This window comes from Eutrema salsugineum, unplaced genomic scaffold (assembly GCF_000478725.1).
Source record: "Eutrema salsugineum unplaced genomic scaffold, Eutsalg1_0 scaffold_12, whole genome shotgun sequence".
NCBI classification, from domain to species: Eukaryota; Viridiplantae; Streptophyta; class Magnoliopsida; order Brassicales; family Brassicaceae; genus Eutrema; species Eutrema salsugineum.
In genome coordinates this window covers 10,554,438-10,574,416 of record NW_006256895.1, presented here as the reverse complement: position 1 = coordinate 10,574,416, position 19,979 = coordinate 10,554,438, and the positions used below count along the sequence as shown (strand labels likewise).

The 19,979-nt window shown below is 37.8% G+C and overlaps 5 protein-coding genes across 5 annotated transcripts; 4 read left to right on the top strand and 1 right to left on the bottom strand.

Annotated features, from left to right (window-relative positions):
- Nucleotides 1-648: 648 nt before the first annotated feature.
- Nucleotides 649-10,229, top strand: LOC18025549 (myosin-13). The gene is made up of 39 exons (XM_006408881.2): nucleotides 649-879; nucleotides 1,429-1,554; nucleotides 1,673-1,816; nucleotides 1,897-2,042; nucleotides 2,152-2,308; nucleotides 2,412-2,470; nucleotides 2,566-2,725; nucleotides 3,004-3,153; nucleotides 3,229-3,356; nucleotides 3,436-3,582; nucleotides 3,678-3,779; nucleotides 4,068-4,125; nucleotides 4,213-4,314; nucleotides 4,402-4,439; nucleotides 4,521-4,647; nucleotides 4,749-4,919; nucleotides 4,996-5,127; nucleotides 5,220-5,329; nucleotides 5,409-5,469; nucleotides 5,542-5,698; nucleotides 5,805-5,998; nucleotides 6,143-6,262; nucleotides 6,485-6,583; nucleotides 6,701-6,913; nucleotides 7,041-7,180; nucleotides 7,272-7,383; nucleotides 7,470-7,514; nucleotides 7,600-7,683; nucleotides 7,780-7,950; nucleotides 8,050-8,193; nucleotides 8,275-8,436; nucleotides 8,520-8,630; nucleotides 8,709-8,779; nucleotides 8,865-8,964; nucleotides 9,060-9,116; nucleotides 9,200-9,256; nucleotides 9,341-9,421; nucleotides 9,517-9,581; nucleotides 9,738-10,229. The coding sequence occupies exons 1-39, from the start codon at nucleotides 877-879 to the stop codon at nucleotides 9,853-9,855; spliced, it is 4,422 nt and encodes a 1,473-aa protein (XP_006408944.2). The 5' UTR covers nucleotides 649-876; the 3' UTR covers nucleotides 9,856-10,229.
- A 375-nt stretch (nucleotides 10,230-10,604) lies between these two features.
- On the top strand, nucleotides 10,605-13,484 carry LOC18025550 (zinc finger CCCH domain-containing protein 21). Its single transcript, XM_006408880.2, has 8 exons — nucleotides 10,605-11,043; nucleotides 11,252-11,336; nucleotides 11,464-11,604; nucleotides 11,703-11,794; nucleotides 12,423-12,611; nucleotides 12,699-12,829; nucleotides 12,907-13,009; nucleotides 13,102-13,484. Exons 1-8 carry the CDS (start codon nucleotides 10,873-10,875, stop codon nucleotides 13,288-13,290), a joined length of 1,101 nt encoding a protein of 366 aa, XP_006408943.1. The 5' UTR covers nucleotides 10,605-10,872; the 3' UTR covers nucleotides 13,291-13,484.
- A 256-nt stretch (nucleotides 13,485-13,740) lies between these two features.
- On the top strand, nucleotides 13,741-15,601 carry LOC18025548 (monothiol glutaredoxin-S12, chloroplastic). The gene is made up of 5 exons (XM_006408878.2): nucleotides 13,741-14,115; nucleotides 14,218-14,291; nucleotides 14,898-14,972; nucleotides 15,139-15,165; nucleotides 15,300-15,601. Exons 1-5 carry the CDS (start codon nucleotides 13,832-13,834, stop codon nucleotides 15,374-15,376), a joined length of 537 nt encoding a protein of 178 aa, XP_006408941.1. The 5' UTR covers nucleotides 13,741-13,831; the 3' UTR covers nucleotides 15,377-15,601.
- Nucleotides 15,579-16,616, bottom strand: LOC18025547 (photosystem I reaction center subunit IV B, chloroplastic). The gene is made up of 3 exons (XM_024160236.1): nucleotides 16,274-16,616; nucleotides 15,925-15,990; nucleotides 15,579-15,847 (listed from the first exon to the last, which is right to left on the bottom strand). The coding sequence occupies exons 1-3, from the start codon at nucleotides 16,544-16,546 to the stop codon at nucleotides 15,743-15,745; spliced, it is 444 nt and encodes a 147-aa protein (XP_024016004.1). The 5' UTR covers nucleotides 16,547-16,616; the 3' UTR covers nucleotides 15,579-15,742.
- Nucleotides 16,617-16,815: 199 nt separating this feature from the next.
- Nucleotides 16,816-19,247, top strand: LOC18025546. Its single transcript, XM_006408877.2, has 8 exons — nucleotides 16,816-17,002; nucleotides 17,086-17,172; nucleotides 17,255-17,398; nucleotides 17,513-17,644; nucleotides 17,748-17,828; nucleotides 17,904-18,000; nucleotides 18,076-18,133; nucleotides 18,212-19,247. The coding sequence occupies exons 1-8, from the start codon at nucleotides 16,906-16,908 to the stop codon at nucleotides 19,211-19,213; spliced, it is 1,698 nt and encodes a 565-aa protein (XP_006408940.1). The 5' UTR covers nucleotides 16,816-16,905; the 3' UTR covers nucleotides 19,214-19,247.
- Nucleotides 19,248-19,979: the final 732 nt, after the last annotated feature.

The following is a 19,979-nucleotide window of genomic DNA, read 5'->3' as shown; positions in this document are numbered from 1 at the left end:
AAATTTGAAAAAGTACCAAAATAATTATTTTAAATAGAAATTTCCATTATGATAGTATGTAATTTTTTTTGACAAATATTGTCTAACAATTTAAGAAATTTTTAACACTTTTCTCTTATAAGATGATTTAAAACTTAGAATTAAGTCACATGTAATCATATTACTGGTTCACTAATATTTTTTACTAAGAGCTTTATGAAAATTATACATTTAAGTCTAGTTTCAAAATCACATTTATGATATTAAAAAATCTACATCTAATTAATTAATATATAGATTTTTTAATCAAATATTTCATTATGATATAATATAATAAGGTGAATATGACGTTTGACATAGAGTTTAGAGAGAATAATTTGATAAGTTAGAGTGTAAAAGGGAAAAGTTAGCAACTTTAAGTAAAAGAAGCAATATCGGGGAAAAAAAAAGAATTTGATAGTTTCCGCTTTGGTAAATTTGGATTTTCCTAGAAGCAAAATTTGTTTTTTCCGGAATTTAATGTTTGTTAATTAACGCTTAATTACCCTTACTCTGGATCACATAAGTAGAAAGAGAGAAGAAATTTAAAAGAAAACCAAAAATCTAGGTAAAAAAAAAAGAGAAAAAGGGACAGATAAAAGAGGAAGATTTATGATTTCTTAACGAGCAATTTTTTTCCGAATTTGCTCAAATGACTTTAAGCTTTCTCACATATCCACTCTATAAGATTCAATCCCTTCTCTGAGATTTTTTCCTTCTGCGGAATCTATTATTTGCATTTCGCTCTGAGACACAGAACTCGTTATCCAGCTTGAGCAAGTGAATGTCCTTTGTTGCTGGAGGAATCTCTGTCGCTTAGGGATAAAGAGTTTCTGATTTGATAAATCTCCGGTGAAAATGGTACTTTTTTTTTGGGTTTATCACCGTTTTAAGTCCATTTGGGCGTTTCTTCCGTTTGTTTTACACATTTCAATTTCAAAGTTCTGATTTTTTTATGTTTTCTTTTCGTTCAAACGGCAAATGTATATACTTTTGTTGGTTTAAAATAAATGATCTTCCTTTATATTGTCCTCCAAATTTGTGTTATTTCGATATCAATGTATTTTGCTTCTTCTGGCAACTTTGCTTTGTTGTTACCTGGAGAAGGATTTTGTACAGTGATGAACATTGTGACTAAGTTTTCGAGGTTTCTTTCAGGGTTATTACTAAATCTCTTGTTAGTCAAAAACCAAATTTGGTGGGTCTAATTCTTGGACAATAAACCAGAATGCTCTTTGTGTCTCCCCTTTTCGTAAAATACAAGTTTTTGTGACGATTACGAGTTTTTTTTTCTTTCAATCTTGTGTTACTGAAGATGTGATTTTCTCTCATAGTTTGAAGGTTTTGATATTCTCAAAGTATATCCTGACAGCTTTTTTTTTTTTTTTTTTTCAATTGTTGGTTCTTCAGGCTTCTTCTACAGTTAGAGTTGGCTCGTTCGTTTGGGTGGAAGATCCGGAGGAGGCATGGATAGATGGTGAAGTTATTGAGGTTAATGGAGAAGATATAAAGGTCCAATGTACCTCAGGGAAGGCGGTATGTATAATCGACTTTAGATACACTTGGACTATGCTTAAGGATGGAATCTGTATATGTTTGTCCTGATAAAATGGGATTGTCTTCTGTTGCTTATTTTTTTTCTTTTTTTTTTCAGGTTGTTGTAAAAGTTTCAAACACACATCCGAAAGATATGGAAGTTCCACCTTCTGGAGTGAACGATATGACAACGCTAGCATATTTACATGAACCAGGAGTCCTACAAAATTTGAAATCAAGATATTATATAGATGAAATATATGTGAGTCTCCTTATGTTCGCCATTTTTTAATGTTTCCCTGTAAGACGCTTGACTTAAAATGTGTGTATTGTTTTTCCTAGACTTACACAGGAGATATTTTGATTGCGGTAAACCCTTTTAAACAACTAGAGAATCTTTACGGTGACCATATGATCGCACACTATAAAGGAGTCCCCTTTGGAGCATTGAACCCCCATCCATTTGCAGTTGCGGATGCAGCTTACAGGTACGTGCCAGTCAACTTTGAAGCCTTTTCTTTTTCTCTTGTTCAATTCATCATTGATCGTTTCCTGCTTCACATGTTTTTGTTTGGTCTTGTTTTCTATTGAATGAAGACAAATGATTAATGAGGGAATCAGTCAATCAATCTTGGTGAGTGGTGAAAGTGGAGCAGGGAAGACTGAGACTGCTAAAATGCTAATGAAATATCTGGCTAAAATGGGAGGCCGAGCTGTTTCTGACAGAAGAACCGTTGAAGATCAAGTTTTGGAGGTAATCATAACAAAGAATTTTATTATAGACCTTGTGGATTGTCAAAGACAGGATTTGGTAAAAGATCATTCTTTGACACGAATGGTTTATGTTCTTTGTGCAGTCCAATCCTGTTTTAGAAGCATTTGGGAATGCAAAAACCGTCAGGAACAACAATTCAAGGTGAATGTAACACACACACACACGCTTCATCACGTTTTTAAAACTGAATATCCGTTGGCCAAATTTTCATCTATATAATCATTATCATGTTGCAGTCGATTTGGTAAGTTCGTGGAGATTCAGTTCGATCAAAGGGGAAGGATATCAGGAGCTGCGATCAAGACTTATTTGTTAGAGAGATCAAGGGTTTGTCAAGTGTCAGATTCTGAGAGAAACTATCACTGTTTTTACATGCTTTGTGCTGCACCGCCAGAGGTACATATGGCTTCTCTTTCTTGTCTAACATGCCAGAGTTCAAATACTTATCAAAAAAAAAAAAAAAAGAAACATGCCAGAGTTCTTAGATATCTTTCTAGCTCGAGGCTTCAATATTTGAAATAGCCATCAATCATGATACACTATCCACACCCAACTATTTTTGATATTTAGTAGTAAAAAAATTCCCTTTTAACTCCAATGCCTTGTTTCCTAAGCCCATATTTCTGAAATTATTGTCACATTGTTTCTCATTTTACCTTTTTATTATTTGACAGGACATTAAAAAACTTAAGTTAGAGGATCCAACAAAATACCGTTATCTGAATCAGTCTCGTTGTATTAAGTTAGAGGGGATGGATGATTCGGAGGAGTATACTAAAACCCGAGAAGCAATGGGCATTGTCGGGATAAGCTTAGAGGAGCAGGTAGTTATTTTCTCTTCTCTTAGTAAAAATGGTGACATCGGCATATGAGTGTATTTGATATCAATATCTTTTCAGGAAGCAATATTTCGAGTTTTGGCAGCTATTCTTCATCTAGGTAACATAGAATTTGCAAACGGAGAAGAAGCAGACTCGTCAGTTCCAAAAGACAAGAAGTCATTGAAGATTGCGGCTGAGCTTTTTATGTGCGTTACTACTAATTGACTTGATGACTTTCTGCAACGTGTGAAGAGAAACTATTCCTGACCCTTTGAATCTCGGCAGGTGCGATGAGCAGGCACTGGAAGATTCTCTTTGTAAACGTGTAATGGTGACACCTGAAGAAACAATTTCCAGATGTCTGGATCCTGAATCGGCAGCATTCAGCAGAGATGCCTTGGCAAAATTTGTGTACGCAAGATTGTTTGATTGGTATGTATAGTCTTTCCGAGCACATGATTCTCTTTCTTGTTTCCCAAAAATTTACTTTCATTACGCTTTGCCAACTTTCCCTATTGCTCTTGTAGGATCGTAAACAAGATCAATAACTCAATTGGGCAAGATCCTGACTCAAAAAACATGATCGGAGTGTTGGATATTTATGGATTTGAGAGTTTCAAGACAAACAGGTGCTTAACCAGTATACCTTATGTTTGATTTAGGCAATGAAACCGGTTTAGTAAAATCCATTTGAACAAAGGCTCACATCAAATAGCAGACACACATGACATGAATCTAATTTTAGGAAGCAATGGATTATGGGTATATTAAAAGTTGCTATTATTCATAAAATTTTCTGGACGTTGAGTAAATAGCAAATTGGGGATTTCAACATTGGAATATATATCCATAAGACACCACATATATATATATATATGGTGTTGCTTCTGATGCTTACTGGTGAATGGGTTTTGCAGTTTTGAGCAATTTTGCATTAATTTGACCAACGAGAAACTTCAGCATCATTTTAATGAGGTTCGTCTGAAGTATGCACTTTCTTCTGATAGTTGCCTTTTATTCAGCCTTACTGCTTCTTGATCCATGAGACCTTTTCTTGGGCAGCACGTCCTAAAAATGGAACAAGATGAGTACAAGAAAGAAGAAATTGAATGGAACCACATAGAGTTCCCAGATAATCAAAAAGTTTTGGAACTTATTGAGAAGGTAATTAGTTTTACATGCGAAATCTTTGTGAATAGTTTCCATTTTAGCTCAGACTAGCATGTTTCTCACTGTTTTCTCACGTTTCAGAAACCTGGTGGTATTATTGCCCTTCTGGACGAGGCTTGGTAAGCCTAAGAGATTCAATTACTATTATTCCGCTTGTGTTGTCTCTGCTTTGACATTGACGTTTTACCTGTATCTTGCAGCATGTTCCCAAGGTCAACACATGAAACATTTTCTCAAAAGCTGTACGAAACATTAAAAAATAACAAGTACTTTAGCAAGCCAAAATTAGCTCGTACCGACTTCACAGTTTGCCACTATGCTGGTGATGTGAGTACAAACCTGCTTTAGCATTCTGAATTTTTAATAATGCAACCATGTCCTAAAACAATAGTGGGTTGTATCCTAAAAGTACCGAGTTTTCTTTTCAGGTCACTTATCAGACCGAGCAGTTCCTAGAAAAGAACAAAGATTATGTTGTTGCTGAGCATCATGCTCTGCTAGGTGCTTCTAGGTGCATTTTTATTGCAGGTCTATTTCCTCCCCTAATGGAAGATGCTAGCAAACAGTCAAAGTTCTCTTCTGTAGCTTCACAATTTAAGGTGCAGTAAAATGAGGTACTTTTTTTTTTATGTAGATAATTGTTCGGTGCTGAAGTCATTGTCTTACTTTATGCAGCAACAATTGTCATTATTGATTGAGCGTCTTAGTACTACTGAGCCTCGCTATATTCGTTGCGTGAAGCCCAATAATCTTCTGAAACCTTCTATCTTTGAGAAACAAAATGTTCTGCAGCAGCTACGTTGTGGGGTGAGATTCACTTACCTTTTCGGTTTGTCTGGACACATTTGCTTATTATTATTCTGTGCAAATTATAAAATTCTGTATAAGCATATTTTCAGGGTATGATGGAGGCAATCAGGATTTGTCGTGCTGGATATCCTACACGAAAGCATTTTGATGAATTCCTGGACAGATTTAGTATCCTAGCTTCTGTTACTTCGGATAAGAGGTTTGACTCTCTCTCAATTCGAGGTTGAAAGCTTACCTAGATATTGAAAACGTTCTCACTTTTGGCTTGTTCCTACTAGTTCTGATGAGAAAGCAGCCTGCAAGAAACTTTTGGAGGCAGTTGGACTTAAAGGATACCAGGTTCTCATTTTGATGAATGCTTGTTTGATTTACCCTGCTTTTACCTGTAGCTTAACGTTTTTGTTTTTGCAGATTGGAAAGACGAAGGTTCTCCTCATGGCTGGGCAGATGGCTGAATTAGATGCTCGGAGGACTGAGGTCTTAGGAAGAGCAGCCAGAATCATACAGTGGAAATTCCGCTCCTACCGGCTCCTCAACGCTGCAATAAATATGCAGGCTGTGTGCAGAGGTATGTAAAAGCTGTAGAGAATATTAACTAACTTGACTATTCAGTCAGTTAGAGAATAAACGTGACTATTTCATTTATTATTTGCTTTGTTATCAATCATTTACAGGTCAACTTGCTCGACATAGATTTGAGGACTTGCGCAGAAAAGAAGCTGCTGCTTTAAAGATCCAGAGAGCTTTGCGGATATACTTTGATAGGCGGTCTTACAAAGAAGCTGTTGTTACAGTTCAGTCAGGTTTGCGCGGTATGGCTGCTCGTGATATACTACGGAGGAAGACTAAGGCCACAATTGTGATTCAGGTGGCAAAAACTTTTTTAATAGAGAAATTGATGGAAGAAAAGAGAATTTCTTTTCTTTTCTTTTCATCTTTGAGCTTTGCAGGCTTTTATCAAATTCCACCAAACTTCTACACTCTGATTTTATTTATTCACTGCATATACCAGATCCATTGCCTTAGATTCCTGGCCGAGTCGCACTACAAGAAGCTGAAGAAAGCAGCGATTACAACACAAAGTGCCTGGAGAGCGAGGTTAGCCCGTAAAGAACTGCGAGAGCTTAAGATGGTGAGATTTTCTACCTCTAGCTTCTGTCTGTTTTTGTTATGTTTCAGTTCTAGACATTTCACATGGAAATTGTAATACGTCGGATAACTATTGGTTTGTGATGAGGTTAAACAATGGGATTATTGCCCTTTCAATTTGATTGTTTTAAACACAGAGACAGAAGATGCTCGGTTTTCCACTAAATGAAAAACTGCAGCAATGATGCCTTCATATTTCCTGCAGGCTGCAAGGGAAACTGGAGCCCTTCAAGCTGCTAAGAGTAAGCTTGAGAAGCAAGTGGAAGAACTCACATGGAGACTGCAGTTAGAGAAACGCAAGAGGGTCTGATATAACGGCCCTTTATCTTTTTCAGTTTTCTACAGTTTTATTTCTAGAAACCTTTTTCTGGATGCTGATTGAACACATCCTTCACCTGTTATTGTGGCTTTGACGTTGTAGGTGGACGTGGAAGAAAGTAAAACACAAGAAAATTCAAAACTGCAAGTAGCATTGGAGGAAATACAAATCCAGTTCAAGGAAACCAAAGTGTCGCTCTTAAAGGAAGTGGAAGCTGCAAAAAAGACTGCGGTAACTGTTCCTGTAGTGAAGGAGGTTCCTGTTGTTGACACCGAGCTAATGGAGAAACTTCAGAGTGAAAATGAAAAACTCAAGGCAGGGAATTGTCTCTACTCTATTCTTCTTCTTCTTCTTCTTCTTTTTTTTTATTTTTTTTAACAAGAATTTCAAAGCTTTAGAAAACAAAGCAATGTTTGGATTTTCATTTCTCTTTCATATGCAGTCCATGGTAAGTTCGCTGGAGGAGAAGATTGATGAAACAGAGAAAAAATTCAAGGAGACAAACAAAATTAGTGAGGAGAGGCTGAAACAGGCTTTAGAAGCTGAAAACAAAATTGTTAATTTGAAGACCGCCTTGCACAAGTATTCACTATTGGTCTCTTAGCTATTGAATATCAACAGAGTTTTGGTAACTCACTGACAGTCAATATATGCGCTTTTTCTTCATTTGCAGACTCGAAGAGACATTAGAGGATGTGAAATATGAAAATCAACTTTTGAAGCAATCAGTCTTAAGCACACCTGTAAAGACAGCATCAGGACGTTTCCCTTCTACTCCAGTAAAGGTATATATATATCCAGAGAAACATTTGGATGACTACATCTGACTCTCTCAATCAATTTAATTACAATATTGCTCTTGTTCGTGCAGAACTTACAAAATGGCCACCATCCTAGCGAAGAAAATCAACTCAATGTAAATTATATCTTTGCTTTGTCGTCTACTTGTATCTGAAAATCTGCTCCATTTGTTTGTATATCCTTTAAATCCGTCTCTACAGGGAGCTGAGTTTACAACACCGACAAGGATACAAGAATCCGGATTTGACTCTAAGTCGAGGGGATCCCATATTGATCCTCAACATGTATGGTTTTTAGTTAAATTACTCGATTTTGTGCTTCCAGTCTTTAATATGTACCCTCTTTGGTTGAAGAGAGATTTTCTCTTTTTCTTGGTACAGGAGGATGTGGATGCCCTTATCAACTGTGTCACAAAAAATGTTGGATTTAGCCAGGGGAAGCCTGTAGCAGCATTTACCATCTACAAATGTCTTCTTCATTGGAAATCCTTTGAAGCAGAAAGAACCAATTTGTTTGATCGTCTTGTTCAAATGATTGGTTCTGCTATTAAGGTACTAAAAATGGAGGCTGTCTTGTCTACTTCCGTAAAACCCTTTTATTTTTATCTTTTTTTTTCTCAAAATTTAATGATCAGTTATTCTTACTACCAGAATGAAGATGACAACCCTAATTTGGCATATTGGTTATCCAATACTTCGACCCTATTGTTCATGCTCCAACAAAGTCTGAAATCTGGTGGAACCGGGGCCACTCCACTTCGAAAGTCACCTTCCTTGGTCCGATGGATGACCAAGGTATATATACTCTTGTGTTGATGAGTTTCTGCTAAAAAAAACTAAACAATCCTTTCTAAATCCTTATATTTTATTTGCCAGGGTTTCCGTTCTCCAGCGGCTGAAGCGATTCGACCAGTTGATGCCAAGGACCCAGCTTTGCATTTCAAGCAGCAGCTTGCAGCATATGTTGAAAAGATTACTGGAATTATTTGGGATAACCTGAAAAAGGAGTTGAACACCTTCCTTTCTCTCTGCATCCAGGTACTATGATCCACAATGCTTCTCTGCTTTCATATTGACTTTGTATCTATGTGTCGTGAGCTGACATGAGAGAATCTCTCTAGGCACCAAAATCATTTAAGGGAACTGCACTCTTATCTACAAGCACTGCTAAATACTGGCAAGGAATTATTGAAGGCTTAGATGCACTGCTAAGCACACTTGAAGAGAACTTTGTATGTGAAACTCATTTCCACTCACAGCTCTTATCTCTGTAAATGTCAAGAGATTCTTGTTGCTTATTCTTGTTACAGGTTCCTCCGGTTCTTATCCAGAAGATATTCTCTCAGGCTTTCTCACTCATCAATGCCCAACTATGTAATAGGTGAGAGATTGTTTATTGTCTATTATGGAATATGCATTTATGTGATAAGCAAACTTTTAAACGACTTCTTCTTTCTGATTTGCAGCCTTGTCACGCGGCCAGATAACTGCTCATTTATCAATGGAGAATATGTAAAATCTGGTTTAGAAAAATTAGAGAAATGGTGCTCCGAAACAAAAGAAGAGGTATTCCCAAGTATAGCCTTCTTTTTCTTCTGTTCTTATCGTAAATTGGTTTACACATAACAGAATGTCTCACCTATGTTACCCGTTTTTGATAGTATGTTGGCTCATGCTGGGAAGAACTCAAACATACCAGACAGGCAGTTGGATTCTTGGTATGTTTGTAAACTTGTTTTGAATTTCAGAAATAGAGTCTAAGCATATCGACTTTAACTTTACTTGAATCTATGTACAACAGCTCATCCATAAAAAATACCAAATCTCGTACGATGAGATTGCAAATGATCTGTGTCCAGTAAGTCTCTCTATCAGCCAACTCTTTTTTAGCTGATGAGCTTTGACTTTGTGGTTATGCTGACACCATTTTTCCTTCACTCAGATCCTTAGAATACAACAGCATTTCAAACTATGTACTCTGTACAAGGATGAAATCTACAACACAAAAAGTGTTTCGCAAGATGTAAGCTTTCTGGGGAAGTAGTTATCTGATTTTATCCTTTGCTCCTTGAGATCATTTGCTCTAGTAGTTTTGATGCTTGCTCATCGATCTAACAGGTCATCTCAAGCATGACAGGAGTTATGACAGACAGCAGCGACTTCTTGTTGAAAGATGATTCTAGGTAAATGTGCTTTGGATACTTCTTCTTAGTATAAAAGCTAAATTAGCTAATATAGGAAGAAGAAACTTTGAATCTCTTTTGCTGCTATGAATCAAATTCATGACCTTTTTTTCTTTATGGAAACTGAACCAACCCGTCCTTTTTGGCCTCGCGCAGCAACAGCATTTCCTTCTTGATCGATGACTTATCTAGTTCAATGCAAGATAAGGACTTTGCCCAAGTAAAACCTGCTGAGGAACTTCTTGAAAATCCAGCTTTCATTTTCTTGCAATAGTAAGTCAGGGAAACCAAAACTGCTCCCATTCAAGAACACCATCCAAAAACAGGAGAAAGAATCTCTGAGAAAACGGCGGTGAAGATATTTTTTTTTTTAGATTCGCCGATTTGTTTATTGTTTCCCATTGTATATCTCTATTCATCCCAGAGATTTTATAAAAGTAAATGTTGTTTTGCTGGGATTAAAACAAAATAGAGATTTTCTCTGTTCTTGTTGGTGTTGGGCAGTTTTTTCTTTCTCTTCTCCTCATTTTCCTAATGGGATCCAATAAATTTAGTTTGATATCTTTTAGTAGTTTCAAATTTCCTTTTTAAGATTAAATGCTGAAATCTATAAGTAGTTATGTTGGGTCTAAGAAGAAGTTGTCCCCATCCATATGTTATTGTTTGTACAAAAGAAAACAAGTTTTAATGGAAAATAAAAATCGACATGCTTTTATCTGTGTTTATTTTAATTTCCTCTACTGAATTATTTTAAAAGCGATATGCATATAAAAGAAAGTTGTTCACTCACACTCCAAGACTATAGTTGGCGATGAAATGAATGTCCTTGCGCGCCGAAAAAGACCGTTACAAGTTATAACCTTAACAGGCCTAAAGCTGGGCCACAAGAGAGCAATAGTATGGACCTTAAGGTAGGCCCACTAATATTTAGCAGATGAAGCCCAAACATCGTAAGAAGCTAGTGTTTGTTTGTGGAGTGGACATATGGCTTTATATCAGGCAAATGTTGTTCCTTTGTCTCATCTCTTTTTGCTCCTATCTCGATCGGTAATTAGTCATTAGGGGTCTGTTTCTGGAGAAATTTCTGAATCTCCGCCGTTTTGGTTCGATACAGATTCTGGGGTTTTGTTTTTTTTTTCGTTTTCTGTTTTTAATTTTTTTTTTGTTTTCCCCCTCAGAGCCTTAAAAACCCTAATTTGATACATTAGCTTAAGAACCTTCCAATCGATCCGTGTACATTTTTTAAAAAAAAAAGTTGGTATTTTTCGATTGATTTGACGAGTTTAAGAAGATGCCTCCAAAGCAACAACCGAAGGCCGATTTGGCGAAAAAGCAGAAACAAGTGGAAGACAAAACATTCGGGCTTAAAAACAAGAACAAGAGCAAGAATGTTCAGAAGTATGTTCAGAGTCTCAAGCAATCTGTTCAGCCTAAACCCGATGCGAGTAAAGCTGCAGCAAAGGTACCAGTGAATCTGTTTGATATCCTGAGATGGGTTTGTTTTGAGTTTCTTGCTGATTGGGAGTTAGTTCGCTTCTAGTGGAGTAGATTTTAATCTAATGAGTGAGGGATAATTTGTTGTTGTTGTTGAAACAATTATATGTATTAAGTAGCTGTTTTTTCGGTTGGATTCTTACAAAAGAAAATGGGGTTTTGTGTTTTGAGGACAGAAAAAAAAAGAGGAAGAGAAAGCGAGAGAACAGGAATTGAATGAGTTGTTCAAGGTAGCGATTAGTCAGCCGAAAGTTCCTGTAGGTATGTATGAAATATGCTCTGATGAAAATTGATTTTCCCTGTGATATGTGTTGTTGTTTCTCCTGTTTGGTTTGTTCACTCTGGTTTCCATGTGTTTATTGAATACTGTGGTTATGTTTCTTTGTAGGTGTGGATCCCAAGTCCATCCTGTGTGAGTTTTTCAAGGCTGGGCAGTGTCAAAAGGGATTCAAGTGCAAATTCTCTCATGATTTGAACATTCAAAGGAAGGGTGAGAAGATTGACATTTACAGCGATAAGCGTGATGAAGGTAAATGGGCTGAAGTGTGGCACAACGTACCTTATATTCGCTCCCTTTAACAATGGTCTTGTTGTTGCTTATTTATGTATATTTTATACTGATTTTAGATGGAAACATGGAGGAGTGGGATCAAGAGACCCTTGAAAAGGTTGTGGAATCAAAGAAAAATGAATATAACCAGAATAAGCCAACAGATATTGTAAGTTGCCTCTATCTCAACTTTGTTGTTTGGTGCTTGTTTGGGACATGTTGATTCAGGGCTTCTGGTTTCATAATATATATGCCTATCAGTAGAGTTTCTCTTGTTAATGCACTATGCGAAAGTCTGAAGTGATATTTGTACAAATTTTCAGCCATTAGTATGTGATGGCTACTCATGGATGTGCAAAGCGATACGTCAGTTTCAGTTGCGTTTGCTCTTTTTACTGTGATCAAGGTTTAGATGATATGGGGGTTTAGATTCACCTTATAATATGTTGCCTTAAGCTAATAGCATGGTTCATCTTAGGAACTATTTCACGTCCTTTTTTCCTCCCGTTGTTGTTCCTTGTTCCTTTCTCCTCCTTTGGATAATGCCTGACAAGAACTCATTCTTCTGGTGATGGTAGGGCTTTAAACGACATACTTTCAGCATATGACTGTTCCTGAACGAGAAAGTTAGCTAATTTCTATACTAAGAGAAGTCATAAATTGGCGTGTTAACTCAATGAAACATTTCTCATCAAATTAACCTAAGCAAGCGAGTTCACTGAGCTTGCCATGAGAGTTTTGAGCTACTAGAAATCTGCTGATTGGTTTTTCTTTGTGTGTCTACCGATGTATAATAGGTTTGCAAGTATTTTCTGGATGCGGTGGAAAAGAAACAGTATGGGTGGTTCTGGGCTTGCCCCAATGGTGGCAAAGAGTGTCACTACAGACACGCTCTTCCTCCTGGATATATCCTTAAATCTCAAATGAAGGCACTCTTGGAAGAGGAGTCACAAAAGATGCCAGTTGAAGAAGAAATTGAAAATGAGGTTTAACACTCTTCCAGTATTCCCAATCTGCTCATAGCTGCTAGGGCCCTCAACTCGGAAAAATTGTTTTCTTGTTCTGTGTTTCAGCGTGCAAAACTGAAAACTGCAACACAAATGACTCCTGCACTATTTATGGAATGGAAGAGGAAGAAAATAGCTGAGAGGGATGCGGGTTTGGCTGCGTCTCAAGCGGAGAGAGCTAAGAACGACCGCATGAGGTAAATCCCGTTCATCATTCTGTTGATTACCCACCTCTATTCTGTTTTCGTTAAGCTGATTCATTGTGTAATCTCAGTGGTCGGGAGCTGTTTCTGTCCAATGCAAGCTTGTTTGTGGATGATGCTGAGGCTTTTGAAGAATACCAGAGGGAAAAAGAAGAGGAAGAGATTGAACAGAAGGTGAATTCTCTCTCTCTCTCTCTCTCTCTCTCATCTCCTTATAAACCGACCGAGTCATGATGTTAATGGAATCTTGAGTTTTTGTTTCTTAGGCAAAGAACAAAGAAACAGAGGCAGGGACAAGCAAGAGTAGTGGTGATGCTGAACAGAGCTCGAAGGAAGTCGATGAAGATGACGATGATGATGATGATTTAGACATGGATGAGCTTGATGAATTGGAAGCAAGCTTGTCGAAAACATCGATTCAGATTCGTGAGCCAAGCAATGAAAATTCATCTTGAGATGGAAATATCTGTGGAGAGAGAGCACATGTTTTGCTTTTGTGTACTTTCGATAGATTGGATTTTGAAGACACAAGAAACCTATTTCAGGTTTTGGAATAATCTGTTACTGTCTTAAAGATCTTAATGTCTCATCAGTGACTTGTAGTGTCTTATCTTTTCTTTTTCTTTATTCTTCTTAATGTTAATCTTCTATCCTCGTTATACATTATATTATATGCGAAAAAGGTCCCTAAGATAAGCTGAAATGTGTACAAAATGATACTTTCTTCTTCTTCGTCTTCTTGAAGAGCATGTAAGGATTCAACTAGTTTTTTGTTTGTTCACTTCAGACTAACATATGGGTAATAACGTGTACGAATAATATAATTCACAGGTATAAAAAACTACTATATATCTCAACTATAAAATTAATTAAAATATTTACCCGGTCGTCTCTTTAATAACTTAAGATGAAAGAGCGGAGAAGAGAAATCGGAATTTATTTTCTGGAGGACAAATCAGAGAGAATTAGAAAAAAAAGAAAAGAAAAGAAGTCGCCATGGTTGCCGCATCAGCCAACCTCGCGAACCTGAGATCGACGTCGCTATTTTCAAATCGGCCACTCTCTATCTCCATGTTAAGCGGAATCAGAAACTCTTTCATGTTACCCTTCAGGAACTGTCTTAAGCCCACACCTCTCCGACTCGCGTCGTGGCCACCGCACGGTTCTTCTGTTGTTAGGGCCATGTCTTCTTCTTCTTCCTTCGGATCGACACTGGAGGAGAGCGTTAAATCGACGGTGGCAGAAAACCCCGTCGTCGTTTACTCCAAATCCTGGTGCTCGTAGGTTCACTCCTCTCATACTATTCTTCTCTAAATCACTATGCATTTGTTCAATTGAAGACGGGGTTTAGTTTTTTTTGTTTGTTTGTTTGTTTGGTGAAGATACTCCTCTGAAGTGAAGAACTTGTTCAAGAGCCTTCAAGTTAAGCCACTGGTTGTTGAATTGGATGAACTTGGTATGCTTTCTACGCTGATTTCTCTATATGGGTCTGATTAGTTTGCTAAATTTTGTTTTGATTATTATTGTCTTGATTGATCAAGGTAAACGCGTGGTAGAAAGTTTTTTGTTGTTTCAGCATTTAGACTGGATCTAGTAGTAGATATGATTCTTCTTTGTCTTCCGATTTGATTTTTTTTTTTTTTTTTGTGTTTTGTTTTTGGTTGTTTAAATTGAATTGGTTTGTTGTATGTTGATCTAGTAGTTATGCTTAGAGGAGTTTGTTATGGCCCGGATTGGCTTCTTTACACTTTGGATATGACTGTGATTTGTTTCTTTACTAGGACCTTAGTTTTTTCTTGGACAATATATGAGGAATCACAGTTAATGGATTTCTAGTGGCTTCAACCTTACTTGCCAGTTGCCACCCTTTTGATCCTAGGCAGTATGCTTCTTCTGTTTCTCAAGTAATCTTATGACTTGTCAAGATTTTGTTGACTCTCCGGATGTTATCCTATTTATGTTTTATGGCCAAACCATTTTCTGCCTTATGGTATCGGTCCGGAACATTTGAGTTTCGATTATGTTACGAATGTTTTGGTGTTTTTTGGCGACAAATTTCCAGGTCCGGAGGGGTCGCAGCTGCAGAATGTGTTGGAGAGACTTACTGGACAATACACTGTTCCCAATGTTTTCATCGGTTAGTTGTTACATCGTTTGCATCAGTTACCAACTATACTCTGATAGTTTTTTCTTGATTCTTTGCCTGAAAACAGAACATTTCTTAAACACTAAATGTGCAATGAAATCTTCGTCGCTGCACATTGACAAATCTAATTGTATATCATGTTTTTGTTCATGACCAGGAGGAAAGCACATTGGTGGCTGCTCAGGTACACTCTCTCTTCCTCTCTTACCTCAAGATCCTAGTTTTTTTTTTTTAATCTCGGAATGTTAATAAGATCATGTGTGTATTGGCACCAAGATCTTGCTTAATCTTGACCTCCATATCTCTATTGTTGAACAGATACACTGCAGCTGTACAATAGGGGTGAGCTGGAGCCAATGATAGCTGAAGCCAGTGGAAAAACCGGTCAGACTTAGCGAGGTTTAGAGATGAAACACTGCAAGTTGGAGTTCATGTTTCCTTCTTGTTTAATCCGCGAACCTCTTGGATAAAAAATGATATTGAAGTCGAGATGATATGGCGATTCAAAGTTACAGTCCTATATAGTGACTTGATAAGAATCTTTTGTGTTTCTTTCCATGTAAGCCAACGCAATAGACAAAGTCATGCCGGTTTTTGTTAATAAACCGCAGTTGCTGATCCATCATTATTCACAACTTGGAATTTGCTATCAACTTTGAGATTGTGAAAGGGAAAGATGAATTGTTGGTAAACGTTTTGGTACATACGGTTTGGTTCAAGATTACAAACAGACGAACCGGTTAATAGATAAACCAAATCTCTCATTTTACTTCCTCGATCTCGTCCAATGCGTAGTTGTTGGTCGATATATTCGCGTAATTCACCTTTGAGAACCGGACCACAACCGGATACCTGGTCTTCGGGTCCTGTCGATTTAAACCGGAATATAAGATGAAACGAAATCTAACCGTTGGATCGTTAACTCGGAAAGTAGAGGCATTACCTGATCAACGGCCACGACTGATCCGACGTTCTTGTACCAGTAGGATTCTTTCCTTAGAATCTTGACCTGCCAGTCCCCCAAAATTTCATTCAAGTTTCACTAAAACTCTTAAAAATGTTCTAAATAGACCAAGAACTTATTTGCAGACACTTGTTTCTTGTACTATAGGATTCAAATTTTCAAAAGTCTCACATTAACCCCATAATTATTAAACGTATCAAAATAGACCCAAGAACTTATACCAGCTACATGAACTAGGATGCATAAACATGCATCATAGATTATACAGATTCTATGTATAATAGCTGCACCGATTGATATGTTCATATGTATATGAGGAATAGCTGACCTTAGAACCTCTCTTGGGCCCAATCGGAGGAGGTTTAGCCTTTGCGGCCGGAGCTTCCGCCGGAGCAGCAGCGGCGGTGGTCGAAGAACCCTCCGAAGAGGCAGTTGTCGGAGATGATTCCTCAGCCGCTCTGACTACTAGCCTCGAACCGAAGCTTCTCATCGGCAAGAAAGATACGGCGGCGATCTTTGAAGACGCCGAAGAACCGCCGCCTACAGCCGCAGTGACGTTGGCCGTCAGGATAAATCCGGTAGCTGCTGACGTCATCGCCATCTGTGTGATTTTGGGGGATTTTGTTGGTTGTGTGATCCAAAAGGCTAAAGAAAAAAAAGGAAATGAGGACAAAGCTCGAGATGTGTTTGGGGTTAAAACGAATCGTTTTCACCCACTTGTGATATGACACGTGTGATTACATCTGGGTTCTTCAAGATAATGCAATGACGTGGCAACCTTAAAATGAAAATTTAATTATTTTCAGCAAAAAAAACCTATTTTATGACGAGAGAACCTTTGTATATTATTTAGGGTTGCCTTGCCGCCAAATTGCATTTGAAAAATCTTATGAACCGCCATGGAAGCGTGAAATTTCTCCTCCATCCATCGTCGCCTTCGAGTGATTTCAATAATCTGTGATGAGAAGACGGAATCACCGAACGAAAGCGACCGAAACCCTAAAGAAGAACGATCCGCAATTTGGGTTCACGAATCCTGATCCTTCGAGCTCTTCAGGTATTTTAATCCTCGATTTCGTTCCCGTGGGTGTGTATTCATGTGTGTGTGTTTTTATTGAATTTTCCTTCATTTTGGATTAGATTCGAAACGCAGGAGAAGCGTGACTTTCGTCAATGTTGATCATCGGAGTCCCTTGAACGATTCCCCAGAAGCTCAAACCGGTCGATGTTAGTTCGTGTCTCGCCTAGATTCATATGTAATCCCGAATAAGCTCAGATTTGGAATGTTGAATTTGACTATCATTTGCAGCGCTTGATGCCAAGACCTCGGAGTTTGCGTTCTTTAAGAAGTTAAAGTCTGATTTTGGTATCTGCTCTGAATCTTCTGGCTCCAAGCCATCGAATAAAGTCAGTCAAATTCCGAAAACCTTCGAATCCAGAAGCAAACGAGGAGGTAAAATCCACAATGCTTTGGGGTTTTTTTTATCTCTTCTTGTGATGATGATGATAGTCGTGTCTGCTTGGCTTTCCCCTGGATTTTCACGTCTACCGGTTTTGAAAAAACCAGAATATGCAGGAACAGACCACGAAGCTAAAGATAGATGCAATAGTTATAGCTTCTCAACACCCATTCACAAAGCAAGACGTGGTTCATGTGGCTTGTCTATGTCACCTGTCAACTTGACTCGAAAGGATAAAGGTCCTTCCTTTGATTTCTTGGTGCCAGATGATATGCTCTCTTGTCTATCAGGATAGATGCTAATAGTTCTGTAGAATCTATTTTTTGTTTTTGTTTTTCTTAGAGAAAGATCCTGGGAAATCTTCTTCTGGATTCAGTAGAGATAAGGACACAGTTCGAGGTGGTAACAACCTGAGATGCGGAGGTAGTTTTTGGATATCCTATGTCTTAGATTCATCTATAATACAAAGAAACATGATTATGTAGTTCGAATTATCAGGAAGCAGTGATGAGAAAGGAGACTTATTCTCTTCGAAGAGGAAGAGACTGAATCAGTGGGTCAAAGATACATGGTCTACTGAGCTTACCTCAAACGGGTACACAATTAGTCTAATTTATTTCGATCTCTGTATTGGCTTCTATAATGTGCTCAGAAGAAAAACATTTTTCAGGCACGATTTAGTTTCTGTTCTCCTAACTCGGCTGTTCCCTGGTACGGAGGAGACTCATGTAAGCTAGATAGAATCCCCGGGTACTTGTCAATTGTTTTATCTCGATCAATCCTAAGCACTTTCTATCTCCTCTCAGCCTTCTAGGTTTTCCAAGGAGAGGACGGATAGAGTGAAAAGAAGAAGAACGTTTCTTGATTCTCCTGGATCAAAGTTTCTCAAGAAGTCCCATGAAAGCTGTACAGAATTTGACCACAGTCTGAAAATGGAAAGGGCCAGATCGATCTCTTGGCATGGGTTGCTGGAAAATAGCATTCCACCAAGTCTGCAGTTTGAAATAGATCATGTTCACAGCAGTTCCATCTTAAGAGATCCGGAAGACATTCGATATTCCATCTCATATCCTAAGGAATTGGTTTACAGACCTTCATTGTTGACACAGAAGGCATCACTGTCCTTTCCCGTTGAAAAAACTCTGGGCTGTTCTCCAATGTCTAGCCTTCATTTCAGAAAATACAAGCCTCTTTCACTGGGTTATCACAGAGAAGAAAGTGGGTTCAGCTCAGAGGACTTATCACTTGATCAAAGAGAGCCTTCCTCTGCATTACTTCTCGAGTGGAATACTGAAACGGCAAGCACCAGAAAGACAGATGATTTGCCACTGAGTCATCACACAAAACTCATCACATATCCAAATGCACCATCCTCATCTTTGACTGATAATCCATGGAGCTCTGACTATTCTTCGTCCCATGATCTGGTTACAAAAGAGCTGTACCCTTTACCTCTGCTCTCTCATTACACTTCAGGCAGTTTCCTATCACCACCAACGAGCCGTTTTGAGCATGAATTTGAGAGGCATATTATTGATGACGAAGATTTTGTAGCTGCAAACCAGAATCTCCAGACATTTCATCACACAAATAGCTCAGACTACACATACAATCATAATCTTTCTAACCCACCAGTGGATCATTTCCCGTTTGAAGTCCTTGGATGTGAAATAGAATCCTTTCGATTTTCCAGCATCAGCAATTCAAATCTGCTGGAAGCGTCTAGTCCTACACAAAGCGATCATTTTGAATCCCATGATCTAATACCCTTTAGTTTTCAGTCACCTCAACCTTGGATTGATTCATAGAAGTAAAACCCCTTGTGGTAGCTATGTGCTTAAGAAGGCAGCTGAAGAACAATTCAAACCGAGTTTTGCCACAGGTCAGTAACTCTCTTACCACATTTTTGTCATGTCGTTGTTTCTACATTCGTTTAGATAACACATTTAAGTTCAGAGGACACAAGAATCAATGATTTTAGATCTTGTCCTAACCACGTTACTGATGAATTGATTGAAGGAGATGTCGATTGATATATAATTCGATCCTGACATAGACTGATATATGGTTGAGATTGTAAATGATCTCTAATCCTGAGTTATTCATGGGGACATTAGTAATTGGTCACCATTCTTTGACAAGTTCTTTGTTTCCGTCTTCTTTTTCGATCCACCTCTTGGACCCTTCTCAACTACCAAAGTCGTTGAAGCTCGTTCTCTAAAATGAAAATCACTAACTAGATTGAGAAAGCTAGAATTAAGGAAACAATGAATTATAGAAGGAATGTAACATGTTATTGCAGATATATATAGTTGGTCTTAAGCTTAAATCAAAATGTTTCTCGAGTTTCATATGTTTCTTGCTTTTTTCAAAATTGTTAAGACATTTAAACCATCTTTAATGTATATATATTTGTCACAACAATCTTTAATGTCTTTCACCCAGAAAACACAACACAACAATATTTAATGTTTCAAATTAATGGCAATGCATTAAAACAATTGTATTTTAGAAATTGTAAGCACACCAAAAACAGCTAGTTTCTTAATCCTACTTCGTATGCAACTTCTTAAT